This window comes from Strix uralensis, chromosome 20 (genome assembly GCF_047716275.1).
Source record: "Strix uralensis isolate ZFMK-TIS-50842 chromosome 20, bStrUra1, whole genome shotgun sequence".
Taxonomy (NCBI): domain Eukaryota; kingdom Metazoa; phylum Chordata; class Aves; order Strigiformes; family Strigidae; genus Strix; species Strix uralensis.
In genome coordinates, this window is record NC_133991.1 from 8,065,575 (window position 1) to 8,079,228 (window position 13,654).

Genomic DNA, 13,654 nt, shown 5'->3' on the forward strand with positions numbered 1-13,654 from the left:
ACCGCCGGAGCCTCCCGGTACCGGCACCGGAATGGATGGGGACGCACCCCGTACCTCGACGACACCGCTGCCCGCGGGGAATGGCTCCCGGCCAGGCCAAGCCGCGCTGCAGGCTCCGCCCGCGGCAGCCCCGGTCGCACCGGGGGTCCCGTCCCGCCCCACCGGCGCCGCCTCCTCCCGCCCTCGGTCTCGCTCCCCGCGCCGCGGCCTCCCGCCGCCAGGGGGCGCGCCGGCGCCTCAGCGCGGAAGAGCGTCGGCCCGCCCGCCGCGCCGGCCAATGAGCGCGCTGCGTTTCGGCGGGAAGGGGGGGCCTAGCCGGAAGTGGCCCTCCCGACTTCCGGTGGCGGCAGGCGCCATGTCGGAGGGGCGGACTCTGCGGCTGCTGGGGCTGCACGGTTACCGGCAGAGCGAGCGGCGCTTCCGCCAGCGCACCGGCGCGCTGCGCAAGGCCCTGCGTGGCCGCGCAGAGCTGGTGGCGGTCAGCGCGCCGCACCCCGTGCCCGGTGGCGGCGAGGACGACGACGACGGGGACGACCCCCCCCGCGGCTGGTGGTTCTCTGGGCCCGGCACCTTTGAGGCGGGGGAGGTGGCGGCGGCGCCGGCGGGGCTGGAGGAGTCGCTGTCGGCCGTGGCGGCGGCTCTGGCAGAGCACGGGCCTTTTGACGGGCTGCTGGGCTTCAGCCAGGGTGCGGCACTGGCTGCCATGGTGTGTGCCCTGCGGGCCCGCGGTGACCCCCGCTTCCCCGTGGCCTTTGCCATCCTAGTGGCCGGCTTTGCCAGCCACGCCCCAGCCCACAGTCACTTCTACCGGGACCCCATCGCCCTGCCCACGCTGCACGTCGTGGGCGATGCTGACGCCGTCATCGCTGCCCCCCTCAGCAGGGAGCTGGCCCAGCACTTCGTGGAGCCTGTTGTCCTCACCCACCCCGGTGGGCACTTCATCCCTGCGGCTGCGCCACAGAAGAAGGCCTACCTGGACTTCTTGGACCGTTTCTGCCCCAGACAGGGACAGGCTGAGCCCCCAGGGGCTGGGGTAGTTTGATAACAGTCTCTGAAATAAATGGGGCTCCAGCGAGCCACGTGCAGCCTGCCATCTTGGTGAAACATCCCTGTGTTTCCGTGCCCTCCAGAGGGTCCAAAGAGTCCTCGTCAGCTCACTGTGCTGCTCTGCAGCGTTAATGCAGGGCCAGACTAAATGCTTGTTATCTCCCTTTTTATTTTTTTGCAACTTTGTTGTATGCATGAGTACGTGGGTGTGATGATGAGGGGTTTGAGGACAGGCGGGTGACACTGCTTTGTGGATGTGAGGTACTCAGAGGCTTGAATAGCTGTTCAGAGTGGGGATCCCTCAGCTCAGCCACAGGAAATGTCTGCAGAGCACACAGCTCCTGCAGTGGTTATACCCCAAAGGTTTGTGTTTTTTAGTATCACTGGTGAAAGCTACTGAGCCAGCCTTCCAGCTGATCTGGGTCTAGAATAACCTCTCGTCCCTGGCAGTGCCAGGGCTGGTGTTCATTTTGAGAACAAAATGTGTGCTGGTTCAGCGTGCGTGTGTTGGGGGACTTTTGTATCTTCCTCTGTACAAAGTGCCTTCGTGAACAAGAAAAACTTGTTGCTATGTTTTTGGCTCTGATGTTTTCTAGAAGCACACGGAAATCTTTACTGTTATAATTGCAGGTGTCCTGCGTGACTGCTGCTGGGGCAGCCCAGTGACATTGTGCCCGGGGCCGCGCTCACAGGGCTTCTCTCTAGCCACGGCTTTCCTTGGGCGCCCAGTGCAATGTAGTTGGTAAGAGAGAGGAATTGAATAAAACTTCTTAATTTGCCCCCCTGCTTGGGCAGCACTGGGATCTGGGGAGCAGTGGGGCAGCGCGGTGTTGGCACTGCGAGGGGTGGAGGATGCTGTGGTGCAGGAGCAGCCCTGGGGTCAGGGCACACCAGCGAGTGGTTCTCAAGGCCTGGGTGTTTTTTTTCCCTCTGGTTTGTCACCGGTTCTGCAGCAGCAGGGTGGCAGGAGGATGTGACTGGTTGCCCCTGCAGCCCAGCCCCAGGCTAGTGTTGCTGTTTGGGGGGGCTAGCAGGGCTCGGGCAGTGCCTGCCCACTTTGCCACCTTGCAGAGCTGCACGGGTGGGCTGTGTCATGTCTGTGCTGCCTGCTCGGGTGATGCGAAGTGTGGGATGTCTGTCACCCCTCAGTGACCACATCAGGGACACCAGAAGCTGTTTTGCGGGGGGAAGGGGCGCAGCTTGGGGCTGCACGCCCGGCTGTAGCGACAGCTCTGGAGGTGGGGGGGCAAGGCCGAATGCGGTGACCAGCCCTGACAGAGCACCCGGGCCTTTGTCTCTGCCGCTCCCCCCACCTGAGCCCCTCGGCAGCTGCGGAAGGATGGCAGCAGACAGCGCTTTGCCAGCCCCGCCGTTCGTTAGCCGTTTAATTATGGCAGAGCTACAGATGCTCCCGCCGCAGCATCTCGACGCCCGAGCGGCTCCGCAGGACGGTGCGGAGGAGGCACTGCAGCCGTTGGCCGCTCACGGCGGCCGCTGCGGAGCGGCGCTGCCCGGCTGCCAGCCTGCACTGCGGTCCCGCAGCCGCCGACCGACCGGCAGCTCCCGGTTCCCCGGGGGGAGGCAGCGCCGCAGCTCGCCGGCGGCGTGAAGCAGGGGAAGGAGCCCAAGCGTGGGGCGAGTGCGCAGAACGAGCCTGGCTCTGCTCCATCAGGTGGGTTGTGGAGGGGAGGTTGAGGGATGGGTGACCCAAGCTGGGGCGCTGCCATACCTGCCGCCTCTTCCCAGGAAGTTTAAAAAGATGGCTCCTGCCAGGTGGCTCCTAGACCGGTTTAAACAAATTAATAAAACTAAAGAAACGCCACCCTGGTCCACGGGAGGTGCCTGTGTGAGCAGTGGAGGAAGGACGTGCTTGGCCCCTGGTGCAGTGGGAGGAGGGAAGTGGCTCCTGGGGGCATCACCACCCCTCCCTGCCGGAATGGGGGGGTTTGTCCCGGGAATCCTGCCCTCCATGAGGTTTTCCACCGGCACGATGCCTTCACGCCGGGCCCCTGCCTGCCTCTCGCAGATCCGGGTCTGTTCCTTGCGGCCGTTCTCGGGGCTCAGCAAGCCTGGGGACAAGGCTGCTGAGGTCCTCCCACCCCTTGGGAACCAGGGGGTCTCCTCTTCCCCCAGACTGCCAGGCCTGGGGGAGTTGGGTTTTTCCCCCAAAACAGCGTGTGACGGTCACTCCCTGAGCGAGGGGCACTGCTGAGGCGGCGATGGAGCGAGCCCGCGCTCAGGCTGGCAGCCGTGCCACTGGCCTGGGGCACAGGGGACCTGGGGATGGCCACTGGTGTCACCCAGTGGCACTGGGAGCCTGGCTGCTTTGGCAGGGGTGGGTGACACCCCTCTGCTCCCCAGGTGGGGCCCTTTCCGTCCCCCAGCACGGCCATCAGAGCCCCCTGTGTGGCCACAGCACCAGCCCTGGGGGCACATAGGGCCCTGCCTGGGGCTGCGCTCGCTCAGAGCCTGCTGTGGGCACCGGGGTGTGGGGCTCGGCAGGCCACGGCTTCGCTTTGCCCGCCGCCAAGCTGTGCAGAGCCTCCAGCCCTCTCCCAGCGTCCCAGAGGGGCAGGAGAAGATGAGCACAAGCAGAGATGCTGCCAGCGCCGCTGCCTCCCCCCAAACACCCCCCACTTCCTCCCCGACCCCCCGTGGTCCTTCCCCGGGCGCTGCCACTGACTCACGCCCTCCTCCACCGCCAGCTGCCCGCGTGGGGCTCGCCGGGCACGGGCAGAGGGGCTCCCGTGGGCAGGGCTGGAAAAAGCGACGTCCCCGCTGAGCCTGGCATCGGGTGCAGATCTTGCCGGGGTCTGAGCCTTACTCATCTCACGCTCTTCCTCCCCTTGTCCCCACAAGCGGGGCCTGACGCAGGCGGCTGGGGAGGGGGCGCGCAGGGAAGGTGACGTGTTTCGCAGACAGTTACACAACGCGGCTCCCCCCAAACCTGCCCGGCTCCTGCCTGTGAGGAGGCAGCGGCACGGGCAGGGGAGAGCCGAGAGCCATCCCGGGCCCCGCTGCCGGAGCGGGACCAAACCGTTGGGAACAGCCCCCCCCCCCCCCCCCCTTCCCCGCTCCCCACTTCACCCGCAGAAGCTTCCAGTTGTGGCTGAGTCACTCCTGCTGTAGCTCCTTCTCTCCTTGTTTTGGATGGAAGTTTTCCATGGAAACCCACGCTGGGCCGGGCCGCGGGCTGGGATAAACACGGCTGAATCACAAAAGGCCGTTTCGCCAAGAGCTGTCAGATGGCAACAACAGTGTGTGCGGCGTGCGGGCAGCCAGGGGCGGCAGGCAGCTGCCCTGCCTTTTGGGGGGACGGCTGCAGGACCCCTCTCTGCACCCCTCGCCGGTTCAGCCCCCCCCCCTCCCCAGCCCCCCCCAAATTCCCACGGTGCCAGCACATCACAGGTGCCCCTTGACAAAGCTGGGAGCGTGTCACGGGCTTCAACCAGAAGCTGTTTTTTGGGGCCGCGTGCTCTCCCGGGGATGCACAGAGAAATCCCACGCCGGGGAGAGCCCCCCGGGGACCCCCGCTGCAGCTGTGGGGCTCTGGAGGCTCATGGCTGCTGGAGGTCCCCAGGGAGGGACCTTCCCACCCTCTCAGCCCCGTGCAGGGACACTTGCCAAGGTGCTGGGAGCGAGGGTGAGGTAAGGCAGCGTTTGTGCCGTGCCTGCGCCCCGCTGAGCGCCATTCCCCCCCCCCCCGAAACGGCAAGTAACGGCTCGGCCATGGCAGGAACCGTGTTCCACCCCAGCACTGCCGCCATCTCCGTGCTGAGGAGGAGCACGGGAGCTGGACGGCCTCCGTCCCCCGGTGCTGACGGCTGGCCCCAGGCCCGGCAGCTTGGAAGCGCCGTCGGAAGCTGAGTCCCGGTGTCAGAAATCCAGGATATTTTTAAGGACTCTGGAAGAAAAACTAATTCCAGGGTGTCAGCGGGAGAGAGACTTGGCCTTCAAAACAACAACAGCGCAGTCGGAGCTTTCCCGTGGCTGGAGTGTGGGGTCCAAGGGGCCACGGTGCTGCCTGCGGGACGTGTCCCCTCACCCGTGGGTGCCCTGGAAGGGACCCAGATGCCGCTGTGGCCTCGCTGTTGCTGCTGCTCACTCCGGGCACAAGCAAGGAGGTTTTTTTGGGGAGATGGAGGGTGGTTTTCGTGCCCAGCGGCACCTTTGCAGCACGGCCACGGTGCGCGGTGCCAAACGCAGTTGCGGTTTTACCCGGGCGCCAGCGGGGTGGCCTAAAAATCCCCCTCCTGGAGGTGCGTGGAGCACGGCCCATCGCCAGCGGCAAGCGATGGGAAAAAGCGGGAGCGGGCAGCAAAGGGGATCAGCAGGAGATGGGGCAGCACGTGGCAGAGACCCAGTGCCTGCGATGTCCCCCCTGCCTGTGGCTGCTCTGCTGCACCACGGCCCTGCTGGCCCCTGGGGACCTGGCAGTGGCCGTGCCCCTCTGGGTGAGGGCCGAGCTGCCGGGTGCAGGTCCCCGAGGGGTGGGTGCCTCCAAGGGGGCTGCTCTGACCTGGAGAGGGGGAGCGTGGGCAGGGGGGGGCCTGTCCGGCCGCTGCCACGCGGGCCTGTGTTCCCCCATCCCCGGTGTCCCCAGCACCCGCCTCCACGGGATTAGGCACGCCCCCACCCCTCCGGGGTCTCCACACTTCCCCTTCCAGACCCTCCCCGTCTCCAGGGCTTTGGGTCCCGGGTGCCCCTTGCAAGGGGCCCTGCCCGGCCGGCACCGGTCGCCGCCGGCTGCCGAGGGCCCGGTGCCCGGTGTCGGGGCAGGCCGGGCCGCTCTGACTTCGCCGCTCAGGAATCTCCTGGCCGAGCCGGGCGGGTTGTGCAACCTGCGACCGCCCCCGGCCGCCGCCCGCCTCGGCCCGTCGGGCCGCGGCTCAGTCCCGGCCGCTCCAGCCCCGCCGTCGGGCCGCGCTCCGCTCCCGGGAACGGCCCGCTGCGCGCCCCCCACCCCCCCCGCGCCCCCGCGGCACGGGGACACGGCGCGGGGCCGGGGGGGGAACACGGGACCGCGGCTGCCGACGCGCTCCGGGAGCCGCTCACAGATGCGGCGGGACGAGCCCGGCGGGGGCAGACCCCGAGCAGCCCCGGGGCCCCGCCGGGAGGGCAGGTGAGGGGCTGAGGGGCGGGGGGCAGGATGGGGGGGGGGGTTAAGAGGAGAAGGTTGGGGGGTCCCCGCCGTTCCCGCTGCCCGAGGAGGAGCCGCTCGGCGCCCGCCCCCCCGAACAGTAAGAGTTGATGTGCGGCGAGCTGCACCCTGCATGTGAGCTCCTACTGCCCCGGGAGGCGGGCCGCCCCCGACGGGACCCCCGCCGCCCCCCCCTCCGCCGCCTCCGGTACCCCCGGGGGGTGGTGGGGGGGTGGGGAATCGGTGCTGCCCGCGGTGCCAGTGCGCCGGGCCCGGCGACCATGGCTGTAGACTGTTACCCCCCCAGCGGCACAGTAACAATCTAAAGCCACGGTCGCCCGGGCGGCGTCGGAGGGGGGGGACGGGGGGGGGGGGACGGGACACACACAACCGGGGGGGCAGCCGGTGCCTTGGCGACGGCGAGGAGGCGGCCCCGCCACCGCAGCGAGCGCGCCCGACCCCCACCCGCGGCGCAGGGCGGGATGGGGGGGGGGGGGGGGGGGAGCTCCCGGTGCATGTGTGTGTGTGGGGAGTGTCGGTAGCATCCTTCCCCTCCTCCCCACTCCACTGCCCCCCACCCCCCCGCCCTCCCACGCGTGTCCACCCCGCCTGGGGGCACCCCCTACCTGTGCTGCAGCGGGAAAGGGAGGGGGGGACACGTCCGCCGTGGGGGGCTCTGTGTCTGCGGGGGGGGAAAGAGAAAGCGGGGTCAGGCGGGCACCGGGACAACCCCCCCCTCCCCTCCTCCTCCTCCTCCTCCTCCTCCTCCTCGTCCTCCTTCTCCTCCTCCCGCCGCCCCGTCACGCCGCCTCCCCCCCCCCGGCTCCTCGACGGCTCAGCACCACGGACAGCTCCCCACCCCCCCCCCGCCCTCCCGGGCGCTGCGGCGGGGCCGGTGGCGGGGCCGGGGCCGGTGGCGGGGCCGGTGGCGGGGCCGGCGGTGGGTCATGCTTCAGTAGCCATGACTGTAGACTGTTACTGTCCTGTCCCTACGCAGCAGTAAGCAGTCTAGAGCCAAGGTGCCGACGCGCTGACTCGGGCTCTCCTCGACGGGGTCTCCGCGCTCTTCCGACGCCCCGGGGGCAGCACCGGGGTGAAAATGATCGACATCCCCCATCCCCCCCCCCCGCCCCCCCCTTCCCCGCCCCGGGGCTGCGGAGCTGGCAGCACCCGGGCGGGGAGCACCGGGGTGCGGGGGAACAACCCGAGGGTGGTGGTGGTGGGGGATGTGTGCTGGGCACGGGGCGGTACCGCGGGATGGGGGGTCCCGTCGGGGATAGATCCGGAGAGGCTGGGAGCGGGGGGCAGCGGGCGCCGGTGTCACCCGCAGCGGGGACACACACACACACACACACACACACACACACTCTTGTCCCCCCCACCCCCCCCAAAAATCCCCCGCAAGGTGCGGGCGGCCGGGCCCCGCCGTGCGCCCCCCCGGGGCGGCTCCGCGCACAGCGCCCGCCCCCGCGCACCGCCCCCGCCGGCGCCGCGCCCCGGCCCCGCCGCCCCCGCCGCCCCCCGCCGCCCGGCCCGCACGTGGGGCTGCGCCAGGCGGCACCGCGCCGCCCCCCCTCCCCGCCGCAGAGCCCCCCCCCACCTCCCCCTCCGCCACTCCGGTCCCCCGGTTCCACCTCCCCCCCCCCTCCCCTTCCCGTTCCCGGGGCGGGCAGGTGCAGCGCCCGGTGCCGCGGGGCTCCGCTGCCCCCTCCCGCCCCCGCGCCGGGCTCCGTCCCTGCTTACCTGCGGGCCAACCCCGCCGGTCCCTCACCTCCCGCGGGCCTCGGCGGCTCCTTGGCCGGGCCCGGGGCCCCGGCGGCTCCCGGCGGGGGCCGGCGCCGGTGGCGGTGCTGCGCTGTCCGCAGCGCGCGGGGCTTTTATAGGATCGGGCTCGTAGTAACGGGGATCTCGGCTCATTCATAGAAAAGCATCAACCTACACAATGACGTGAGCGCTACGTCAGCGAGGAAATTTAGGGAACGGGAAGACGCTACTATTTATATCAGCGCGGGGGGAGGACAGCGGTCCGGAGCCGGGCAGGGGGGTCCGGGCTGCACCGGGACCCCGCCCCCCCCCCGGATCCCCCCTGCCCACCCCCCGCGGTCCCCGGCTCTTCGAGGCGCGCAGAGGAGCAGCACCCAGCACCCTGCACCCCTCCTCCGCCTGCCCCCCCCGACCCGGGGGCCGTGCACCCATCGAGGTGAACCCATGAGCAGAGGGGCCCGCACCCCGAGGGCTGCGGCGTGGGGCACCCCCAGACCCGAGGTGTCCACCTGGGCACCCACGGCAGCCTGGAGCACGCATCACCCCCTCCCCCCACACCCCACTTAGGCCGGAGCATGGCCCCATCCCGGATGGGGCTGCGTGAGCCCCCCCCCCAACACGGGCAGGGGTTGCACAGGGCCCCAGGGGCACCCACACCGGGACACCAACCTGGGGGGGGCACCCCACCCACCTGCACCTCCCACCCACGGCCTTGTCCTGGGCAGCACCTCCCATCTGCCCACCCCTCAGGAAGACCCCCCCCATCCCTCCGCTGCCATGAGCACCCATGGGTGCTGCAGGAGCATGGGACAGCACAAAGTGATGTGTGGGGGTGAGTTTAGAATATGGGGGGGGGCACCCCATTGCAGCGCTGTGCTGCCTTTGACCCCTTCAGGCCCACACTCCTGCCGGGGCAGGGTCCCCCAAAAGCCATCAGCGCCCCAGAAGCAGACTGGGGGGTTGTGGCTTCACAGTTGAATTAATTTTGCCCTCCCCATCCCAAGTGCCAGCGCCCGCCTCAGATGAGCCTAGAATCGTGTCTGGGGGGGTGGGGGGGTGGGGGGGGAACGGAGGGGGGACAGGGGGTGGGGGATCCTTTCCCCCCCTTATGCATCCATCCAGTCTCCCCCCCCATTCCTGCTGGAGCCTTCTGACCTCACTCTGCTCTGGCGAAGCATCATACCCGTTGCCACGGCAACAGCGGCGTTGTCATTGACAGCAGCATCCGCGCCCGCCAGCATCCGCCGCTGCGCAAGGCCGCACGCTGCTATGGGGGCCCAGGCCACAATCCCCCCCCCCCCATTCCGCCCTTACACCCCCAAATGCAGAGGAGTTCAAGAAATGACCACCACCACCACCAGCAGCCCCCCCACCCTCCATCAACTGCCCGCCTTAGGGTGCTGCCACCCTCCTCAAACCCCCCCAAAAGTCCTTACCCCCCCCAACCCGGGGATATGGGTGGGGGGGCGTCCCCCCGCCTTTTTTTCCCACGCAGAACCGGCGCTCGCCCCGTCGGGGCTCTCCGGTTCGGGAAAGCGGAGCGGGAAGGCGCGGGGCGGGGAGGGGGGGGGGGGGGGTCGCTGCCGCAGCGCTCCCCGCCGCAACCGTGACTCAGCCCCGGGATTAGTCAGCAACCGGGGCCGGCCCACCCGCAACCGGCTGCGCAGCTCCGCCGCCGCCGCCCCCTCGGGGGCCGCTGTCTCCGTCCTCGTCCCGGTCCCCCGGGGCGCACCGGTGCGCCCCGGGGGACCGGGACGGGGACGGGGACAGCGGCCCCCGAGGGGATGGGGGGGGTGATGAGGGGGGGCGGGGGGGAAAGGGTCGCATCCCGGAGCGTGGCCCGTTGCTGCCATCTCGTGGGCTTTCCACTAGCGGCTGCAGCCGTGTCCCCGTCACGGGGGGGGGGGCGTGTAGTGGGGGCCCCGCTGTTGTGGGTGGAGAGGGGGAGGTCACCCGTGGGGCTTGCAAAGGTTGGGGGGGGGTGGGGGGGAAGGTGCTGGTCGATGAGGAGGATCGAAGGAGCTGCTGCGACACGAGGAAAGGGGTCCCATCGCCCCAGAAAACATCGTCCGAAAGGGAAGGGGTCCCATCGCCCCATCGGGTATCACCCCACAAGAAAGGGGGTGCCATTCCCTCGGGAACCATCGCCTCGCCTTGTTTGACTGAGCATCACCCCGCAAGAAATCGCGAGGGGGGTGTCCATCACCCCACCAAGCATCACCCCACAGGGATGGGGGGTCTTAACCTGCCTGTCACCCTGCAGGGAAGGGGTTCCATTGCTCTGCTGAGCATCACCCCACAAGAAAGGGGTCCCATTGCCCCACAAAACATCGCCTCGCAGGGATGGGTGCCCTTGTTTGACTGAGAATTGAGCCACAAGGAAGGGGCCCCATCACCCCACAAATAAGGGGTCCCACTGCTCCACAAAACACCTCGCAGGGATGGGTGCCCTTGTTTGAGCATCACCCCGCAAGGAAGGGGGTCCCACTGCCCCATGAAGCATCATCCCACAGAGAAGGGGTCTCATCACCTCTCTCCCCTCAAGCATCGCCCCACTGGGAGTGTTCCTCACCCAGCCTGAGCATTATCCCACAAGGAAGGGGTCCCACTGCCCCCTCCAGCTGGCAGGGACCTCACGAAGTTCAACAAGGGGAAGTGTAAAGCCCACTCCCTGGGGGGGAGCAGCCCTGGGCACTGGGGTATCCCAGGGGGCAGCAGAAAATACCCTGAGGGTCCCGGTGGACACCAGATTGACCACAAGCCAGCAACGTGCCCCTGTGACTGGAGGAGTGTTGCCATCAGGGAGAGGGAAAGGGAGAGGGAGAAGGAGAGGGAGAGGGAAAAGAGAGAGAGAGGGAGAGGAGAGGGAGAGGGAGAAGAGGGAGAAGGAGAGGGAGAGGGAAAAGAGGAAGAGAGAGAAGAAGAGGGAGAAGGAGAGAGAGGGAGAGGGAAAAGAGGGAGAGGGTCCTTCCCCGCTGCTCAGCGCTGGGGAGGCCACTCTTGAGTGCTGGGTCCAGCGCTGGGCTCCCCAGTATGAGACATGAACGTACTGGAAAGAGACCAGTGAAGGACCACTGAGAAGATCAAAAGACCGGAGCACCTCGCCCGTGAGGAGAGGCTGAGAGCTGGAACTGCTCAGCCTGCAGAAGGGAAAGCTCAGGGGACCTCATCAATGTACATAATGTACATACATAGGTGGAGGGGGGGCGCAGGGAGGACGGAGCCAGGCTCCGTGGTGCCCAGTGCCAGGCCGGGGGGGGCGATGGGCACAGACTGAACCGCGGGGTTGGTCTGATGGCTCAGAACATCAGGAAATATTTTTTCACGGTGAGGGGAGTACCGACACAGGCTGCCCAGGGAGGTGGTGGCGGCGGCTCCATCCCTGGAGATCTCCAAAAGCCCTCTGGGCACGGCCCTGGGCTACCGGCTCCGGGTGGGGTGGCCCTGCTTGAGCAGAGGGTTGGGTGATGATTTCCTGAGGTCCCTCCCAACCTCACCCACCGGGTGATCCTGTCCCTCACCCACCTGAGCGTTCCCCGCCAAGGAAGGGGTCCCACTGGCCCAGCAAACATTGCCCTGTGGGTAAGGGTCCCCCCACTCACCTGAGCATCACCCCCGCAAGGAAGGGGTCCCATCGCCTCTCACAGCATCACCCCCCAAGGAAAGGGTCCCCTCACCCCATCAAGCATCACTCCACAAGCAAGGGCCCCCCACCCACCCCAGCGACACCCCACAAGGATGGGGTCCCCTCGCCCACCCCAGCATTGCCCCATAGCTGGGGCAGCAGCCATGGGCTGGGTGGGGAGTGGTGGCTGTGTCATACCAGGGGGGTCCTTCCTGCCACCCTGCAGGGATCCTGTCATGTTGGGGGGCACTGGGCACCCCGGGAGCACCTGGCAGCGTCCTGTGGCTGTCCCCAGCCTCATTTTACAGCAGGCAGGGCTCAGCGCAGGCATCCCCTCAGCCCTGCCTAACTCTGGGCAGCACCAATCCATGCCCAGCCTGGAGCAGCTCAGCACTGTCATGAGTTTCACGGCCTCAGCTCAGCAACAGGCAGAGGGGACATGCATCCCCCTGCAAGCACAGGGGCTGCAGCGGTGGGGTGCGGGGTGGGGGGGCCGTACCCCAGCACCGCCGGGAAAATGAAGTGCGAGCTGCCAGCGGGGGCTGCAGGCTCCTGGCGGTGCCGGATGCGGCCCGGCTGGCCAACGCGCCGTAATCGAAGACATGTGTGTGGGCTTTGGGGAGAGGCTGCGCTGGGAAACAGGGCCCTGCAGAGACCGGGGGGCTGTATCCTGTCCAAAAGCCCAGGTCCCACATGAAGCCAGGCATGCGAACGCGATCCAAACCACAGCTGGATTTGAACCGAATCTCCCAGCATCTGGGCTAATTTGCTGCAACTTTGATTGATCGTGGGGAGGGGGCACAGGCGGGAGACGCTCCAGCTCAGACCTCCCAACAGAGCCAATGACTTAAGCAGAGCTGGTTCCAATCTGCTCAGCACATTGAGGCGAAAATGCCCCTTTCCCTGTGCGCTCCCGCTCACCGGCGCTGGCTCTGCCCCCGGCCCCGCAGCCCGGCCGTCCCTGTCCCTCGGGGCTGCGGGTCCCCGGGGAGTCCCCAACAGGTTTCGGGCTCTCTGGGTGCAGAATGGTGGGTCAGGCCGTCTGGGGTTGCGGCTCACCCGGGGTCCCTCCAAAAAACAGAGCAGCGCAGGAGGGGGGACATTAGTGGATCCAACCCCACCTCCACCTGCCCCAAATCCCTGCGCGCACCGATCTGCCCCCCTGCTCCTGGGAGAGGCCGGGAATGGGAGAGGAGCTACAAAAAAGGGTGGAAAAGGTGAAGGTTTTTCCATCCCCCCCTCTCCTCGGTCGCTGCCCCGAGGGCTTGGCGTCACTCAGCAGGTAGCTGGGGCAGCCCGGGGTCCCGGCCGGCCCCGGGGGAGGCAGCTGTCTGGGAGCCGCTCGCTGCCGTGATTTATACAGCTCAGCCCCATAAATTACCGGGACGGAGCCCGTGGGAGCCATCGCTCACAGCGACGTCCAGAGCTCGCTGCCAGAACCTGAAACACTTCCAGCCGTTAATTGAAGAGGAAAAAAAAAATAATAAAGGGGAAGGGGGGAGTGGGGGGGAAATTAGTGCCCGGGGAATTGGGATTAAACCGTGGCTCTGCAATGAGGGTCGCCCACGTCCCGCTCCCAGGATCCCATCGCTTCCCGTGAGCATGAGCCCAGGCTGGGGAGCAGGGAGGGGGATTTCTGAGCTGCTGCCTGGGATGTGACCACCGTGGGGTCCCCACGGGCTGTGCCACCCCATCCCAATCCCCATGAGGGTGTCCCCGTAGTGAGCTGGGGCACCCTGGAGCCGATGGGAATCTGAGGATGAGTTCCAGCTGAGTGATGCTGAGCCGGGAGGCGCACGGCTACTGCCACCCTCCCTGCCAGCACCCGGCCTCTTTTCTCCCAAATTCTGGGCTGGCCAAACCCTGTCCTGGGGGCTGGGGACGGTGGCCGCTGTCCTGGCCACCGTCCCCAGCCCCCCGGAACCCCACACTGGCTCCCAGTCACCAAGGGACCAGGGATACAGGGTGAAACCCCAAGGGCATCCAGGGTGGCCCCAGCCGGGAGGGATGGGCAGCGCTCGGGGTGCCCTGCGCAGGTCAGGGGGTGCCAGTGGGACCCCCCCCAGGATCGGCGGCCG

General features: G+C 68.0%; 1 protein-coding gene across 1 annotated transcript; it reads left to right on the forward strand.

Moving 5' to 3' along the window:
* Positions 1 to 31: 31 nt before the first annotated feature.
* Positions 32 to 1,618, forward strand: OVCA2 (OVCA2 serine hydrolase domain containing). The gene has a single exon (XM_074890305.1). It carries the CDS (start codon positions 32 to 34, stop codon positions 1,040 to 1,042), a length of 1,011 nt encoding a protein of 336 aa, XP_074746406.1. The 3' UTR covers positions 1,043 to 1,618.
* The last annotated feature ends 12,036 nt before the right edge of the window (positions 1,619 to 13,654 follow it).